The following is a 19719-nucleotide window of genomic DNA, read 5'->3' on the forward strand; positions in this document are numbered from 1 at the left end:
AGCAAGGTCGAAGTTGGCTAACGCAACCGGATCCAGTTTTGTTTCACGTGTCCCACCAACAACTTACCTCAAAAAAGTCCAAACACTACAACAAGCCTGGCTTGTTTCGCCCCAAAAAAGAAAGGAAAAAAGTTATCTCCAAGCAAGAGCCATTCCATCTATTACGGGACAGCTTCTGCGGCTGACAGTTTCCTTCTGCTGGTTACACTGTCTGTATTCTGTTGTCCTTGTATCTTCTGGAGGTTGTTGTGTTTGATGCTTCAGTTTTGTAGCAGCTTTTGGTTTGCTGTTCGGCAGTGGTTGGTTTTCCAATTTAAATTATTTCACGCTTCGGTTCGAACCATTCACCAAAGTGTGTTTAGGCGGAGCGAGTCTAACACGAGGTGCAATGAGTTACTAAAATAAATCTATCATTAGCTCATAGTCTAAAGTTAAACCAAAGCATAAGTTATGGGGAAAGTAATAAAAAAGATGTATTATTGTTTAAAATTGTTGTAAATATTTCATCAATTGAACCTATTTTCATCTTATGCTAACTTTCACTTTGTATAGCAGTAATCACGTTCCTTCACTTTAGATGTTTGAATAATGATAAATAGTTAATTTGTAGTATCCCCAACAAGATTATCGTGTAATCACTCCCTAACTCATCCATGGCACGTATTAGTAAATGTTTGATAATTGAATGAACATGACAGTACAGTAAAAATCCTTACGGTGCATGTAGTAGTAAGCATCAAATGCCAAACATTCAAGACGTTATTGGATGTGTTTTTGGAAAAAAGGAAACAAGGGTAAGATATGTAACGTGTAGCAAAGTTATAGCAACTATTTCTGATCGAAATTCTTCACCATCCTGTACAAAGGTTACATCTTTGCCAAACCCACATTTCAGCCGACAGAACCAACACCAGCAGTGAGGTAAGTAGTCAGCATGACAATAATACCATTGTAGGACATCCCTTTCCTAAGCACATTTATTCCCCAAACGATTAACTGCAGAACCGTGCTTCAGTGTGGCAGGAGTTGTTCAGCGAGTTGTACAAGCCTTCATCTGAGAATGAAATATTATAGTTTTGTTGTCACTTTGCTCGTGTGCTTTCACTGGACGGACATTTCAATTCTAAATTGAAATGGAACGGACCGGGGGTGGAGGCCAAGCCCCTTTTCCCGGCGAGCTTTTCCCTTCGCCATGAAAAACACCATGCGTCTCCATTTCAGATATTCGCAACTATCTGCTAGGCCGATGGTTTTGCGGTGCGGAAAGTTTTCGTTAAAAGGCATGCAAATAATGAAGGCATTTTAAAAGCAAGTGGCCGTAATTCAAATCTAAAACTAGTTCATGGTTGGTGTGGAATTTGACAGAACGTGTGTCGTTCGTGGCGCTGGGCGCTTTGGACGAGGAAATAAATGTGACGTGATGTGGGCAATGAAACAGTCGGAGGGTTTTATTCTTGCGAAACTATTTTAAACAGAAACATAGTGTACATTGCCTTTCGACATCGTGTAGATGGCGTCCAAAGTGCCCTCGGTGCTGCGCTATAATCACACAACAGAATTCAATTATTCAGCAAACCTCATTAAGGCGGCCTTTAGCAGCATAATTTGCAATTGAATAAGCGGCACATTCCGAAAGAAAAACTTCCACAATAAAACGCTTCACGGGCAAAGGCAAACTGATACCGAACGCGTGCTCAATTGCGAACAATGTGCGGCAATATATCGCCGCGAGAGGTTGATAAAACTGCCTTCCCCAAACCGGTGTGCCGTGTTTGAAAACTTCAAACCGGGACTCTTATTTTTCGCTTCATTTTTCCAAACCGGTCGCACACATTTGTTGTAAAAGCACGATTTCACCAACAAAACTTTACTCCGGTGTAGAGATTAGAAAGTTTATTTTCCTACCTCGTTTCTCACCCGTTTGTCCGGGGTTTGTGTGTGTGTGATGCGAACTTGATTTTATTCCTCGACTTTTCCCAGACGCCATCTAAAAGACTTTCGTCCTGGAACGTTTTTGTTGGTTGCGGATGCTGCGAGTTCATCTTGCCATGTAGGTGTAGTACCGGCAAACTGTAAACCGATGCCCCAGCGTATTGGGACAATTTTCACAGACTCGCTTTGTAATAGAACGCCTGGATCGGGTGGTAGCTTTCCGGAGTGGCCGAACTTTTCGGGAACTTCGGCACGAACGGAGAACAATGCTTGACTTTTATCAATCCCGTCATCGCCCATTGCGACAAAATTAACGCACAAATGGGACGTGTGTCGGTTGGGTGCGTGCCTGGCGGGTGTGTCATCACATCGTCTTGCAGCCATACACATGACCAGGCATTAAAGATCCACCCGTTTTTGCGAAGGTGGGGAAGAAAGCGCAGGGCGGGCACCGTATCACATTACGGGACGATGTTGCGTTCTAATGAGAAAGTACATTACGATGAAGACGCTAAAGGCTGCTTTAGTCGCTTAAGGATCATGGTGATCAACCCTTGCGTCTGAGGCTGAGACAGCCGAGAAAATTGGCAATGAATACATTACCATGTCTAGGCGATGGAGGTTATAAGACACACGCGAACGAGCAACATTCTCTGACGACAAAATGACCAAATAATTCGGTTGCCTGCTTCCCCAGGATGTGTTTCGTCGCACTATTATCTGGTTTAAGTCGATCGAATACATATCGATTCGATTGGTGGAATAATATTCGCAAGTTAATTGGTTTGAGGGATGTTTGTGGGTTAGAAATGGTATTTTTCTGAGGGAAATTTGTTGTTTGCCTTGGTAGAATGTTTTGAAAATACAAATATCTTATTGAAGAATCGATAAACAATTCGCTTCTTGTAGGTTAGATAGTTCCTGGAAGGTGTATTTACGGTTCACAAATTAAACTTGTGTTGTCATTTCACTCCAAATTGTAGATTTATTTTGCAAACAGTAATACATCAGCAAGTGAAACCGATTTTCCAAGCGTTTGGTAAAATAATTTTCCAGCGCGTCAAACGACTCGCTCAAAATTAGCAAGTACGTTTTATGCTGCTGCTTGCACACTCGTCTCACGTTCACGGGAGGGTTCATTTCAGCAGAAAATTTCCAGTACGACACGAACGGGGATCCCATTTTCCATTGGATGGTTAATTGAAGGGACAAGAACAAAAAAAAAAACACGCCACGCCGGATGGCTTTTGGCGTTCCCGTCCTGGCTGTGGAACCCTTCGTGGAACCAACGCTCAGCACTGCGCCACCATTGGGGATGAATTAATTGAATCTGCCGCTTTTTGCGTGAAATTAATTTAACGGCTGTTGCGGTGTCCCTTGTCCGGGTGTCCCGGTTCCGGTTCGTGGCGGAGATAAGCTTACGCTGAAAGTTTCACCCATCACCCAAACAGGGAGAATGAGCACAAAACGGAAGGTCCGTTCGGATGTGGACTTTTGGGTCCAAGGGCCATTGCCGGTTGTTGTAGTGCTGTACAACATGAGATTAGAAAGTTTATCATTATCGAAGAAACAGTAGCTTTCTTGATTGAATGAAGGTAGTTTTACAAAGGGTAACCATTACGAATCTCTGTTTTGGTATGGGATATGCCAACATGGGTGCGATGTACGCAGTGAATTTATCTCTTGATGCCATTCTATTTGGTTGTGTGTTTCGAATGTAACGCCTGAATGTATGCCATCGTGCTTTACCAACGCCAACACCATGCCTTTTTTGTATGGTGTTGGTGATGTTAGAGAGACAGTTTTAACTCACATCAGTAGACAATTTAGGTAAAGTTCAAGTGTCCCGATTGATTGATTGATGAAAATCATCAGAAAATTGCCTACTACCAGGGGATTTCACTCATTATACAATCGTTGGATGTAGATCTTAAAACCTACAAGTATTTTCCAGCATTGGACACGTTTTAATGAATTAATTTGTTATTTTTATTTATTAAATCCAATATGACGGCTTTTGCCGCATTATCAACGTGTTGGATTTTATACAAATATTACAAATTGTATAAGCCATTTCCACCTTAAATTACCTTATCCTGGGGTTTTCATGAATTTAAATATTTAAATAGCAATATTCGATACAAATATGTCATTCTCTTAAAGTGCATATCTCTATTTTAAAATCCGGACTTGAACGCCTGACGGTATGCAATTCATTTTTTATTATATAAAGTAGCCAGGTTTTCATGATTGTCCACCAAACTGTATTTGAAAATATCTGTTGACTTTCTAAAGATTAACAAATTTCATTTAAAATTGCCCAAACCGGTGATTGCATACCTTCAGGCGTTGTCTGCCGAATACTTAGAACCTCTCTTTTGTAGATAGTTATAGTTGTAAATCTAACTAGTTGCAATCTTTCATGTACAATATTTGCACGGATATTTTTTTCGAACAACTCTGGCAGTTAGCTAAAGAAATTTGGAGGTAAGAGCATACGAGCAGCTTTGGATCGGGTGGAATAAAAGGTAAGGTAAGTGCGTAGCAAACCTTATTCATTTTCAAACACATTGCGCACACACACACAGAGCAAACTTACCAAAGAAAAAAGCAAAGAAACACTTACCTAATTTAATACAATACTTTCATGCAACAGAGTACAGTGTATCACCAGTGGGACTAATTCTCCATTGTTTTCTCCTTATTCTCTTTACCATCACGTGACTCTATTTGCACACATTTTTCCTTTTCCTGTAGCCCAATCTTGATGATCTCGTCGTACGAGTACGTGGAGTACATCGATGGCAATATGGTGGCGGCTTGTCTATCGCCGGTGGATAGCTTTTGGCCGGCATCGTTCTTCGTCGGCAGCATCGTACTGTTCTTCATCATCCCGCTCTTCATACTGGTCGTGCTGTACTCGGTGATAGCGAAGAATCTGATGGACAATCCGAGCATCATCATGTCCAGCGCGTCCAGCGGCAATCGGGGCAATGTGTACAAGTATCGCAAGCAGGTGATCTTCATGCTCGGTGCGGTGGTGGTAAGTTTCTTCGTCTGTCTACTTCCCTTCCGGGCACTTACACTCTGGATCATTATCGTGCCGAGCGAGGCAATCGTTTCGGTTGGTATCGAGCGGTTCTACATTCTGCTGTACTTCTGCCGCATTATGCTGTACATGAACTCGGCCATCAATCCGATCCTGTACAACTTGATGTCGTCGAAGTTTCGCAACGGGTTCCTGCAGTTGCTTGGCTGTGGCAAGATCGTACGCTCGGACAGCATATCGAGTGGCGCCCGCAAGGGTGGCGGTACGTTCCATACGGGCTCGACGAATCTGAGCAGTTCGCACGGTACCGGGTCGAGTCAGCGGAAAAGTCAGCGGGAGGAGAATGGTAACGGTGGCGGCAATAGCGTCCGCCGGCCTACGGTTCAGTTTCAGCAGCCGCCGGTTAGTGACGAGTGGCGCCCTAGTCAAGGTGCATTGCGACGTCACAGTAGCATCATATCGATTCGGGCCGTTCCGATGGCGGGGAAGTTATGTTCCGGCGATCTAAAGCATCATGCGGAAGAAGCACCGATCGGACCGGTTCTCGAAAACGGTAACCAAATTGTGGAGGAAGAAGAAGCTCCAGCTGAAAGCGTTACCAGCAACGTTAGCAGCAACATCAGTCCTCATCAACAACAACAACAACCACTGCCAAACAGTAACGGTTTCCATAGGATTAAGGATAGGGTTAGGTTTAGCGGGTCGCGTCAGTCGTACCGGGCAAAGTTAGATTTTCACCACTACCGTGGTGGTTATGTAGGTCACGGTCATCTCACTGCCATCAGCACGACCGAAGAGGAATCTACCTACGAGGCCACACCGCCGTTGGACGATGAACAGCAGCACCGAAGCAATGACAATAAACGAATATCTCTGCTGAAAGCCGCCACGGCAGCACTTGCGACGGCCACCACGTCGGCAACGGCGGTCGTGGTAATAGTGGCCAGCGGTTCGGCCGATCTTGAACCCACCGATCGGGACACCCGTCCCGATCCAGCCGGTAGCGATAAAAGCGCAATGGGTAGCTGCACGCATATGAACGGTTCGCCATCAGCGGACAGACAAACGGATTGGAACGAAGAGCAACGAAATGGAAGGGAATCACCTACAGCGTGCATAGCACCGTCTCTAGCCGTTGATTCAATGGAATGTGATATTTAGCTCCTCGAGCATGGAACGTAATGCTAGGTAACAGATTGGAATTAAGCGCTAGCGTAAGGAAAAACGAATGGAACGGCAGTTGCAAACTGTTATTGATAAACGGATATTGGTGCATTTACACTACATGGAATGGCGTTATGAACGTCGAAAGGCTTTACTTTTGTGTGCAATTGCTGTGCAAGTGGTCTTGATAGGATGATTGTGGAATTGGCGCTGTATGGCGGGAAGCGAACGCGGTGGATACCAAGTATTCTACACAAGTTGTACATTTGAAACTATTTATACACAAAAAAAAAACATACAAGATCAATAGAATAGAGCGGTGGAGATTTTATGTGTACGATTTATCCAAAAAATAAAACTCAAAATCATAATGATGAACGTTGATGAAAGGCGATTTCGAATGGACCGTTTTTGATGTAAGTATTGCTTGAGAAATGGAGGCTGGGGAACGTTTTGCTGCTTCATAAATTAAGTTCCTAATTTATGCGATTTTGTCAAGATTTTCCATCCAAACAATTTCAGTTCGGACTGCTTGCCCGATCATTATCACCCTCACTGTGCTTGGCACACTTTCCCTGGGCTAGAGCGACGGAGCAACTTCATAAAGCCACTTTTATGGCTTTCTTCCCACGTCGCTTTAGGACCGATTGCATCAAAACTTCCGTAAAACCGGACCGGCCGACCGGTTTCCGCCAAAACAAATCATTTGTCAGCGCGCAAAGTGGCTTCCATCCGTTTATCTACCATCTCAGCACGCACCGAAGTTGCTTTATGGCGCGCCTGGCCTTTTCTTTTGACAGTCTTCCCATGGTAGCCCGGATGTGACGTCCTTAAATGTGTCAAGATATGTTTAATTATGCGTAGGCTTTGTCGCATTCCCATCAACAAAATGAGCACACCGACCGGGAAACACATTTTGCGAATAATGTCCACGGCGAACGGGATGATTTAATTGCAGGCAGAAAAAGGACGTTAGGTTCAGTTCTAACCGTACCGAATGTATTGCTCTATAGAGAGTCATTATGGTAAATTTACTTTCCTGAGGCGTTACTTTAAAAACAGTCATGCAAATGAAATACTGCTTACAAGCGGACACGGTTTGTATCATTGTTGTTTTATATTATTTCGTTAAAAAAAAACGTAGTACACCAATTACGGATGGAAGAAGAAAATGGAGGAATAAATTGTGGCTAAGTCTCATAAATACAGCACCCGATGAACGCTCCTGCTGTCCGTCGTATGCGGGTGGGGGGCGCGATGAATCCGTATTAAGTAGACGGTTTTAAGCTACTAGTTTGCTGTTATTGCTGCAGCAGTCATAAAATACGCTACGATGCGTACGTTTCCTTAAAGCGTTTTTGCACGTGCTGGTATGCGTTGTAGATCCTGTAAGTGTGTGAAGAAATAGAGAACGTTAGTAGGTGTAACGTACTGACGCTTTTCAAGTACCGGGCGGCATGTACTTACTTAGACTTGGCCGTTTTGAAGGATTTTTTTCGTCCTTTGGTTTTTTTCTCGTCCGAATCGAGCGAGTTGGACGAGCTGGAGGTAGGCAGATCGATCGGTGTAATCGAGATGCAGTTGTCTGTGAACGTGAATTTGAACACCGTTTAGCATATCTGGCACATCTGGAAGGACAAAACCCACTTACCGGGATGGACGAAAAATGCCAACGAATGACGGCCGCGGCTACGGATTGTTTCCTCCTGCGGAATGATCACACGGTGCTGGAGAGCGCAGAGCTTTTCACCCGTCCACGTCGACAGCAGCTCGCCGGCATTGATCAGGATGGCACCCGGCAGATGTCCGACCCGTTTCCATCGGTCCGTCCCGGGTAGCTTCACCTCCAGCCCACCTTCCGAGTCCTGTGCCAGCAGTGTGAACGTACCGTAGTCACAGTGTGCCCCACAACGGGTTATTTGTTGCAGTTCCTGCTCTTCCAGCTCCTGCTGCTCGCGCATCTTCGCACGGTAGTCTTCCGGCAGGGACAGATCAATCTCGTCCTTTGTGCAGCGCTGCTGGCTGTACTTGCAGGTACCCCGCAACAGCTCATTCTTGCCATCGTCTTCAATTAGCGGCGGATAGTAGAGCAGCCGGAATGTGGACTGGTTTTCACCTTCGCCGTCCAGGATGTGGCGGTGCTTCTCGAGAAAGTACCCGTACGGTAGCTCCATACCGACGGCGAGTGCCTGCAGTAGCAGCGCCGAGAGGCGCTTGAAATCCGTCGCCAGGTCGGACACATGTTCCCGAAAGCCGGGCAGCGGTTCGTCTGGCAGTGGTCCGGCGTCCGGCTTCAGCGTGCAGATGTTGAACGTGTGGCGCAGATCCTTCGATTTGCCATCGAACCGTTCCTGGCCCGGTTTGATGTAGCCATGGTTCGTTTCACCTTTGCGCAGGTAGGTTTCCTTCGTGCCGTCCGAAAGTTTGCAGAAATCGTCCAAATGTCCATAAACCTGCTTCATCTGCGGCGAGACAGAGAGGATAGACAGCAACCGGTAAATGAGTTATCAATATTTACTACCGCATTGTGGCGGTTTTTAAGGGAGACTTAACAAAATAAAAACAACACACGTTTCGCTCATTATATCGACCCGAAAATTTCGCATGCGGTTCAGCGAACTCGTCAAACAGCCCGTCACCCGCCGGTGGGGTATTTAAATCTTCCATGACTGACAACAATGCACCCCTGAAATGAAGTAAAACGTCGACAACAAAGCGAACTGGCTATGGTCCTTACGGTAAGATCATTAAAACAACCGTTTCCATGACACAAACTGGGGAGTGCAAAGACAACCTACCCCGTAGGCACTATTGGCCAAAAGTTTCCCGTTTGTCAAATTGCCGTCAAGCGGTTATATTGACAATCGTTTGCTTGTTTGCGATACTAATTCCCGCACAATTTGGACGATCGTAAAAAAGGTAAAGTTTAGCAGCCGCGGGTCTCCGCGTACGTACCAGACATGATTACATCCCAACGGTAGTTGTCCACGGCGATGGTTTATCGTACATCATTTGCTCACGAGAAAATGGTGCACGCATTTAGATGAAGTTCGGTGACGCTGTCCTCATACCCTTCACCACCTCACTTGGTCGCCCCGAAGTCGGCGACATTGCCGATGTTAAGCTTCTGGTTGTCGTTGGTTGAACAAATAGCTTTAATTTGTGTTTTTTCGTTCCACAACATCAGCTTGTTACACTCAGATCATATCCACCGGGCAAGATTTAAGCGCACCGACCGCCACTCGGGTGGGGAAAGTTGTTTCGAAAAATGTCGTTTGTACCACGTGTTCGATTGTTCGCTTGTTTTCCTGTTGCACTTGTGTTGTCTCGAGTCCTTCATCCACGATACTCCGCTCATTCCGTGTAACGAGGCTATTAAGGGAAGAGGGTGTACGATGCGATGATATCTTTGAAAGCAAAACTTGCCATCCATGGGTGTTTGTGGCAGAGGAAAGATACTGGGTGTTATGAGCATGGACGGTGGAATGTTTTGAAATTAAAATTTTCCACCACAGGTAATCATAGAACCGCGGAACTCGATACAGAGCTGGGAGGGTGACGCATCTCCCGTCAATAAATGGGCGACACAGCTTTATCGTAAAACAGTGCCGTGTAGGAATTTGTCACCCATGTTGGGCGGAAGGTAAACACGATGATATCCGTAATCGGTGGGTAGATGGACAGGCCTCAATTCTTCTACGCAGTTGTCTGTCTTCCCCGTTATGACTGTCATCAGCAGGATGTGAAGTTTAAGGTGAAGCGTTCTCGTTGAAATCGATCGGAGCTTGGCGGAACTTGCGAGTTTGGAGGAACGTGAAAACGAGCCACCTAATTCTGTGAGAGTCGAAACATAGTCACGACACTGTCTACACACCGTATGCGACTGGGAGCCGATATTTGAAACCACAAAGCCATTACGTCGGAAGATGCCGATGGTATAAGCAGCGTGTATAAGCGGAAGACTCCAAATAATCCGCTATCGCGATCAAAGGTGTACGGATTTAATGGAACGAACATAAGAGGCAAGCGGACGCTGGGGAATGGGAAATGAAAACGATTTAATTTTCTCCTTGCCGTTGTGGCAACAGTTAATTGCTGGCTATAAAAATGATTCAAACGATAATTGCACCTACTCTTTCCTTCTTCCATTTGTCGCATGTTTGCATGGAAGTAATTAATTGGTTCTATAGCGATTCGTCACAATTCGTTCTAATTCTTTAAATCTTGAACACAAAAGCTGTTCACGTAAACATCTTTGCATAATGATGCATTTTTTATACAATTTCGTTGATGCGTCAAAGTCAAAGCTACTGCTCAGACATCCCAGGTGAGTCTAATGCCGAGGTAATAATCATCGTTTAAAAATCGATCGTTATCTTCCGGATGAATGCTACACCTACAACGGTAGCTGCAAATGACCACCCGCAGCATGATGGATACGTTTCTCCCTACTCCCTCCGGCCGTTGGGGGTTTGAAGTCCAAACAAATAAAGCAAGTGATTCCCGAATCACAACCTGTGACGACGCACGGGGAGTTTTTCGGGTACCGCCATTCCAGACGCTCGGTAGACTGCAACAACCACGGTATTTATCGTCTAGACCGGTGGCGCATAAACAAACCCGAAACAAGACGCCCGCGCTCGTTGTGCCCTTGCCCGGGCCCGGCCGAAGGACACGACCGGCTGCATTATAAAAGCGCACCGTACAGCCCGATGAATCCCTTCGCCGGTAAAGTTGTCGTTAGGATGAATTATGATCGTCCGTCTTTTGCCCTTGCGCAGTCTTCATCCGGAAGCTTTTTCCCCACCCGGCAACACACCGGCTACCACCGGAAGACGAACTGTTTACAAACAGAAAAATGTTCGGGGAAGGGCGGTTTTGAGAGTGACGCGGTTTATTGTGTGCTGTTTTCCGAATTTTTACCCCTTGGTGGAATATGTCCAGAAGGAACGCCATTACCACGTCAACCCCGGTGAAAAGACAGGTCAAACAAAAGCGCACGAATGCGGTGGCGCGTATTTTCTTAACGCTGTTGTTACACGGTTACGCTGGGCGTTACGGGTCGTGGGCAAGCAGGTGGCAGCCGGTTGGTTAGCAGTTCGTACGAAAATTTGTGTTAATTGAAAACACAGACGTCAATCGCAATTTGGGGTGGGGAGGTTTCGTGGAAGCTACCGTCGAAGATAATGCGCAGTTTTGTTTTTTTTTGGTTCGTTGTTGTTGACAGTAATCCTTTCGAAGTCGGTCGGATTAAGATACCGGAAGCGATCCCCAAGGTACAAAAGGGTTAGCAGGGTTTAAGGGGGTTAAGCTGCAAAAGCTTATGACCACGCGCTTAGTCTTGATAGACAACGGCCAAGGTTGTTGCTTTTGTTAGTGTTCTTCAGGTTTTAACCATATGAACGCATCTAGTCGGTGGGCTGCTTCTTATCGTGTATGTCACGACGATCACGTGTGTCTGTAGGTTTCCTGCGTGTGCGGCAGGGCTCTTGTGCGAGACGTGTAATCCACATGCAGTTGCAAGGACAGTCGGGGTGGTGTGGGACACACGCATAACAAACAATAACTCGTGACTTGTATTCGACGTTGTCGTCATTCACTAGCTAAAAACAAAAGGTGTTCGTATAATTACATTCTTATACACATCTAATGGCTTTGTTTATCTCTCTGTTAAAACTAAAACGTCTAAAACACAACATCAATCTTGTGCGGTTTTTTTTTGTTGTTGCATGCTTACCTTATCCTCCGAGATGCCATGATTAACCAGCAGTGCAATGCCTTTTTCGCTGAGCGCTTTGTGGAGCTGATGTCCGACACGATTCACTACGGACCGGATTGGACATTCCTCCGTACCTGCCCGAAATGCCATGAAACGAAACAAAACAATCAAGTGGGGGATGTTAGAAGTGTGCAAAACTCTCGAGTACGGATTACGCCATTGCTCCCACCCAGCGGGACAACAAACTTCGCGATTACGAAGGGCGGTAGTGTGAAGAATAGTGCCGGGTTGGACGAGGAGTGCGCGAATGCGGTAATAGATAGGAAGCGAGCATGTGGCGGTAAATGGAATTTAGAATTCTTGCTTCAATTACAATAATTTGAGCTCGACGCGATACGACGAGCGACAATTAGAGCTCGGAGGATCGAATAGAGAATCACGCCATCTGAGCTGTAAGCTGGAGTGGAGTTCGTGGGGAGCATATATTAATTTAGTTTGGTACTTGAATGGCGGACCAGTACCGGAATGTTGTCGGTTTAGACGGTCATGATGTGCATTTGTAATGAATTAATCGTTTATAGCAATCTCATCAGCAGATATCGTCGTGGTTCAGTTTGTAATAAGAAAAACAGTCTTTTAAGTAAACATATTCGATGAAAAATTAATCTAAACTGAACTTGGTATGAAGATGTTGCATTTAATCTTACGAAAAGACTGTACAAAATTCAAAATTGATGTTCGTCTCACGTTGGATGGTTCGAGACCTTAAGTTCACCACGATTCATGTTGTTGATTCCATGAACGTTTATTATTCAAGGGTATTTATGATAAAAATAAGTAAATAAATGAATATATAACCCACAAATGAAACAGATGCGAAGGGACGGAGATGTCTCAACTTTCCAGTATTCTTTTCAACGCGTCTCGAAGCATCAAAAGACGCCAGCGATTTTTTTTTTCCAAATCCCAGGATTATTCACCTTTTCTCTTTCTTACTATTAAAACACATATCATCCTTTTTTTTCTTTGCTTGCCGAGCTTCTTTCATCAACTTCCCAATCAAATGTTTACGACCCTGTCACCAAACCGTCCACAAACCGACCGGGATGCGTTTAACGGCTTCACTTTTTCCTGCGAAAGAAATTTAATTCTCGCATGTTGCGGAGAAGAAAAACAACACATACACACACACATACAAGTGGACGTGTTATTATCAACGGGAGCACTTTCCATCAGCAGCGGTACTGGCTGACACGCTGACATGCTCGTTTCATCTTGTGGCTTTTGAATGATCATTGACATTAAATGGCCACATACAGCGCCCCAACGGCGCAGCGCAAGTGCACGGTGGCGGCGATGCGGTGCTGGGTTTGAAATTTCAATTCGTTCGCTCCCCATTTCCGCCGGAAGCGGAAAGAGCAGCAAAGCGAACCATAAAACTGTGCGAGAACTCGACACCAACGACGAGTTGATAAGAAAAAGAGCCGACAACTCGGTTGCGGAGGAGGGGGGAGCGAGGGGGTGGGGGGATGAAAGATAAGGAAGAATCAGAGCGAGGGAAATAAAATGTGTCTTTAAAGTGAAAATCATTTTAACGCGATTAGATCGGACACGATTTGCGGCATTGACCTTTGTTTGCACGAGGAGGGAAGAATTAGGACGAAGGCGGAATCTTTCGGTTTCCGCTTTTCTGTCCTAAATGATTTGATTTTTTGTGGTTCTCGCATTCCCGCACCGAAGCAGATGCGGAATAGAACCATAATCGAGTTTGGGTCACGAGGCGAACCTCCGTGGTAACGCGCACGGGGAGGGCAAAACCACAAATAATTTACGACAAGTTGTCGCTTACCGCGGCCAATGTTGGGGGAGGTTAATAAAATGGGATGAAAGGAAAAATCGCATTTCATGCACTAGTTTTTTACTACTCCATTAAACGCCGTCTGCTGAGCGTCGGTGCTTTAACGAAAGTAAAGTAAAAATAGGGAAAGATGTGTAAAAAAAGATTAATAAATTGCCCCAAATCTACCAAACCAGCAAAAGAAGGTCACCACTGGGCGGGAAGAATTCAACGGAAAGAATGATTAATATTTCTTTCCTATCCCGAGTTTCTCTTGGTTCTGGTTCTGATGCTGACGCCGGAATGGAAGCGGGATGGACGCATTCATTCTTCAATTTTTGACCTCCACCAGCTCAACAAGGATGATTGGTAAGGAGTATCAACGCCTTAGGTGGGCCGACGGTTCGTCCAAGACGGCACTCCAATCATCGGGGCCACCATCATCATCCCGAACTGCGGCACTTTTTATCGCGCCCATCATCGTGTGAATCAACATCTCGACGCGAATTCGCGAACGCTTATCTGGCGGGTACGAATGCGGTGCAGCTTTATGGCTGAATGGAGTCCCATTTAGACGACATATAAGGCATTAATTTGTCGTATCCTGATGTCATTTCGCGTCGAAAACTACTAAGAGTTATAATTGTTTCCAGGAATCCCAAGGATAGTTTATGTATTATTCCCCATAAAAGCCCGAATTCGAACGTAGTTCGACTGCATTGAACCGTAACCGGAACCTTCCCCAACGCCAACCCCTTAACCTGCGATCCTCAACGGAAATGGTGGAAGGGGAAGAGGGGGGAGGGATTAGATTCTTATCGCTAAGAAATCGTGAGGAATGTGCGCCACTTTGGCGAGGGAAGCGCACTAGTTTCGTCTCGGTCTCTTGGTGGTTTCGGGTTGATAAGAGGTGATGTAAAAAGTATGAAAAAACTCTCACACACAATATATGCAGAAAAAGTGAGTCGCTGTCAGCTCTGTCTGATAAAAGCCCACGGCACACGATCATCTGTGGGAAGCGTGTTTGGGGCCGGGATTTATTTTTAGCAAAGTCGCCTGATAAGCAACAAATCTAGCACAGCTGAACGGTGGTTGTTCACACCTGTTGCAGTGTTAATATTTTTTTGGAGGATATTACTAAGAATGATCTGGTATGTTAAAAAAAACCATGTCCTAAAGATTTTGCCAAAAAAAAAACAAAAGGGGACCTCCAGAATGTACCAAGTGACCAGCAGTGAGAGGTGAATGATTTATGGCAGGTTCTCCTATCCGAGGTGGGGGACTTTGGTTAGCACCATAAAGCAATAAAATCGCATCGCAAAATCTGCACCAAAGCCGCCGATTTTGCAACATTGCTGCGGGAAGGAACCAAGGTGTGTGTGTGTGTTAGTTGATTGTTGTTTCATTTTCGTCGATAATCGACAATTTTATTTGAGCGATACTGAAACATTAAAAAAAAAGAAAAATAGTAAATAAATGCATGTGTCGCGGCGGGGGCATGTGATGAGGGAAATCCCCGATTTTATGGCCAGCATAAAAGAAAGCACCCCACAAAGGACCACTTGAGAATATTGATTTTTAATGGACGCGATACGATAAACACAGCAAAACCATTCGGCAAATCGCTCTCGACACTGGGGGCTCCCTCCCAGTTTGTACTTGGCTGGGGATGGTATTGGTAGTCTCAGTGTAAATGTGCAATTTAAATAACTAAGCCAACATACCCTTCCTTCATTTCTTAACTATTGTTATTGAGTCAGTCAGCATCGGCAATGCAGTGCAACAAAAGATACAACAGAAAAGCAAACCTTACGATATTCTAAGCAAATGTGTAACCAATACAAATACGTCGAAGCTTGCCCACCTTGAGGTCTTATCCAACAAGCGCAGAACGCGGGAGCGTGTGTACGCAAAACAAGACGTTTATTAGCACAAACCCAAATGATTGGGACACGAAAATGGCTAGTTTAAATATACTGCACGATCCCCTTTCGTCACACGACGCCGGCTGCCGAACCTATGCCGACTGCCGTGTATATGTGCCAATTTTCTTTTAGCGCCTTCCAGTGAGAGATCTGGATGGGTACCGTGGTAGGAGAACAAAAAATACATTACAACAATATTAAATTATCCATACCGACATCACGTGCTAGTGATTAGCTGGTAAACGATCGTGACCATTCAATCAGGTGGATGGTTAGAAGCGACGGCGGTGTGGTAGACAACTCCATACAACTGGGTATGCAATCATCTTCTTGTATGACGCTATAACAATCGCCGGATAACGTGTTCATGGACCGGCCCGGACACTTATTGTTCCGTTCGCTGACGTTGAATATACACCGCCGGGGTAGCTCAAATCGTAGATAGCCACCGATTGGACAGAACCAGACAGGGCAACGTTGATAACATGGATTGCGTTTCTACTCTGCTTGTTTAAACAAAAAAATACATTTGATTATCGTTTTTGTTCGCGGAAATCCTTAGCCAAGCCAACGCCCTATGTACAGTACGCTGTAACATATGTTTGCGCTGGTGAGCAATGCAATGAGTAATCGAAATTTACGCGTTACAGATAGCCACTTCACACCACTATTCGCAAGACATTGAATAACACAAATGGAGATGCAAGGAAATGGAACCTCCATGCACTAAATTATGTCGGTGAGGTATTGCAAGATATCACAGAACGTGTCCTTTGATCCTTTAAAAAAATCCTCAAACCTGAGAATGGTTTTTGGATCATCCAGATAAAAGAGATGAGGTAGGATTAAATATGGACAAAACCCTATTGTAATGAATTTCATCCATTCCAGTGTTCCAGTGTACAAAAGTCCCGCCATGCGGTAGCTACTTGTCCTTATGTTAATGTTGTTAATGTCAAAAAATAACTCTATTGATTCATGGCGGATCTTGTTTTATTGCATATGAGAAAACAACATCCCATGTATTCAATACCTCCAGTACAGCTTTACTTGTTAGACGATTTGTTCTTCCTTCCAGCCGTAGATATTCATGCCATGACATCAGTAATTCCACCAGTTCTTCAGGGTCGTCTATGTGCTCTGTTAGAACCTCTTGCATGTTATTGTTTTCAATAACATACCTGTTGTTTCGCATGCCTTAATTACTGGTCATGGTCACAAGTTCGTTATTGCATTGGCATTGCTTCGAGCAACTCCTCAACATTCCACTTCAGCGCAAAACTTTGTTTTGACTTTGGCTCCGAACAGCAAAAAAAAAGAATTCGGGAGGAACTTCAAAGCTGCTTAACAGAGATTTTACTCCTTGAAAGGGGAATTTTCTTAGCGTGTAGATTTGCTCATCAGGTGTAAAAAAAACGCTTTTAAAGCTGTACTTGCTATGTTAAGGGGTTAACGAAGATCTCAACATACAGCAGCGCTGGTTTTTCAAGTTAAGTTGTATCCGAACTTATTTATGAAGGTATAGAAGAAACCACTTTAAAGCAGGTTCTATTATTAATTGTGAACCCCTTCCGGTATTGGTAGTGGTTAAAGTTCTACTTCTGTTTTTATGGATTCCCCTGTGGTTGTTTTACTTGGTTTGGAAACAGCAGAACATACTGCTGGGTTTACCCATGAATGGGTGGTGATTTTTTGTTTTCATACAGTTTTCAAATACAAATTATCCGAAACGTGTTTTTTCTCCTGCTGTCTGTTCCTGCCCCTACTAAGCTTCAGACGATCGACTCGACTCCGCTTTCCCTTTGTCCGCCTATCGTCTGCTAGCAGAATGACAGCACAATGCAACAAACACCCCCCGTCTACCATCGCCTGTCACGCATCGTTTCGATTGCTTAGCGAATATTTTTTTTTTGCATTGCCCGGAACTTTACATAACCGCGATCGTTTCAGTATGCGGGCATTCGTCTGGGAAAGATCGCGCTACGATTTCAAGCATTTGTCAATCGCGCGCATACCTTCCGATCGTTAATCAACCGGGAGGACGAACCGCGCACGATCGCGATCTTCGCCATTCTGCCACCTCGGCAATGAACTGCATTCGCGACTGCCGTGATTCATTTGCTTGCGATCGTCAGCGAAAGAACGACCGGCTAGCTTTGTCTGTGGTGTGGAGGAATGATGCTGTGGCGCATCTCGCCATTGTGTGGCCTTTCTCAGCCAACCACTCGGACACACATACATATGGTCCTCGGTGCGGGACAATGATCCGGCGTGCGACAGAACGGGACGGAGGGTGGGATCGCACACTCGCAAAAAAAAAACAAACCCTGGAAAAAGGGGTTGAACTGCAGGTTAGTGGCAATCGAGTTATAATTCATTTGCAAATGGGGTTGTGGCCTTTCAATCATTCGCATTCGTGTCGGTAGTAACCGGGTCCGTAACCGTGGTGTCGCTGAAACTGACCGGACGCCTTGTCACGAACGATGTTGTCGATATCTGATACTTTATGAATGGAAAGTCACAACACACGAGATGTACTAAGTGGACACTAAATAGCGAGCGTATAGTTCTGAAAGAAAATGATATTCAAAAATAGATAACCCATCACACGCACTACTAAGGTTAGTGCGTACGACAGGATCGCGTACGGGTTTGTTTTGCACCGCGAGTTTGTTGAGTTCGATGCTGCCACTAACTTACCACAGTGTGCGAGATCGATGATCGGTATTTGACTCTTCGACAGCAGTGTGTCAACCTTTTCCTCGACAGCTTTGTTCTTCAGCATGTTGAGGCTGCGTTAGGTGTCTAACAGGACGGGGAAACGAAGGCGCTGCAGACGCGGGGGAGTAATGATGAATAAACGGACTTCGCGCGCTTCTATGACGGTGGACGTCGACGTTCCACCGCTGTTGTTACCTCCAAGGTTTCCGGACCAGCCGAGAGACAGGTTTTGATGCTGTTGTCCGATCGTATGATACCATCAACTTCTACTGTGCAGCTACACAACACCACCACGATCGCTTATGTCAGTTCAGGGCGGCTGTTTGTGTGAGAGTGTGTGTTTAGTGTTTTGAAGTGCGTAGACGGCTTTTGTTTTCACCACCACCAACACCAAATGCTAAGCTGCCAGGGCATGCAACAGAAGCGGACATACGGTGCAAATTTCACTTTTTCATTCCATTGGTTGGAGAGTTTCAGTGTGCGAAATATTTGCGAACCTGTTGAGTGCGTTCAGCAAACGCTCAGCTATGTATGTATGGGGGCCTGTAAGCAATGTGTGAAACCCCGAATACAATTTCACGGAAATGATTAATCTTTCCGTATTTTTTTTTGTGCGATTGGTATAGCGACGCGTTCCAAAACGTGCTGTTGTCACTACGGTACGCTGGTTGCCGTGGTGATCACTGACAGCTGCTCGGTACTATTTCCTCGTACTACCACAATGCACGCAACACGGCGGGAACGGGTTGATACCCCGTGACAAACACACGCAACACTCACTCACGCACTCACGGCGGGTAGATTCACTTCACGTCCACACTTCAACCCGGGGCTGACTGAATATTCTATCCCACCTTCGTTCAGTGCCGCACAGTGACTTGACTGCTCGCGCTGGCCTCGAATCACTTACTGATCGCTGATTTTGTAGCCTCCCGTGAGAAGGGTCTTAACGTTTGAGGCACCGTACACGGGTGACGAATGGTCGGTAGATGTCCACGCACACAAACCTTGCTCCTGTTACTTTAATCTCCCGTTTGTCAAGGTGCTTTCCCGGCGTGTGCTGATAGTTCAACTGATAAGTTTCGTTCGATAAAAAGGGCCGTTTGGTCCAATGTCGCGTACTGCTGCGTATGGCTTTGCTGAATGCGATCGAACGCCCCTGTTGTGTGTGCGGCTTGTGGCCTGCTTTTGCGCTTGCCAACACCACAAACGATCGCGCTGATGGTGTGCGGTGCGCACGCACGACACGTTGCACTTTTTCGGTCGGTTCGGGCTTCTCTCTCTCCTGCAGTTGCCTGCAGACACCGCGCGCAATGCCTGCCCTTACCCTTTGCACACACGAGCACAACGCACAACTGCCAACCACTCGGTG

At 45.4% G+C, this 19719-nt stretch overlaps 2 protein-coding genes across 2 annotated transcripts in view; one reads left to right on the forward strand and one right to left on the reverse strand.

The window, feature by feature from the left end:
• LOC128706873 (bombesin receptor subtype-3-like) overlaps nucleotides 1-6142 on the forward strand; it is a 32709-nt gene extending 26567 nt beyond the window's left edge. The window contains exon 4 of the mRNA XM_053801816.1: nucleotides 4690-6142. Within this exon, the coding sequence (XP_053657791.1) occupies nucleotides 4690-6142 (1453 nt within the window). The remainder of the gene's footprint in view (nucleotides 1-4689) is intronic.
• Nucleotides 6143-7473: 1331 nt separating this feature from the next.
• Nucleotides 7474-18411, reverse strand: LOC128719801 (uncharacterized). Its single transcript, XM_053813437.1, has 5 exons — nucleotides 18327-18411; nucleotides 11883-11998; nucleotides 7797-8607; nucleotides 7613-7730; nucleotides 7474-7531 (listed from the first exon to the last, which is right to left on the reverse strand). Exons 1-5 carry the CDS (start codon nucleotides 18409-18411, stop codon nucleotides 7474-7476), a joined length of 1188 nt encoding a protein of 395 aa, XP_053669412.1.
• Nucleotides 18412-19719: the final 1308 nt, after the last annotated feature.

Source organism: Anopheles marshallii, chromosome 2 (genome assembly GCF_943734725.1).
Source record: "Anopheles marshallii chromosome 2, idAnoMarsDA_429_01, whole genome shotgun sequence".
NCBI lineage: Eukaryota > Metazoa > Arthropoda > Insecta > Diptera > Culicidae > Anopheles > Anopheles marshallii.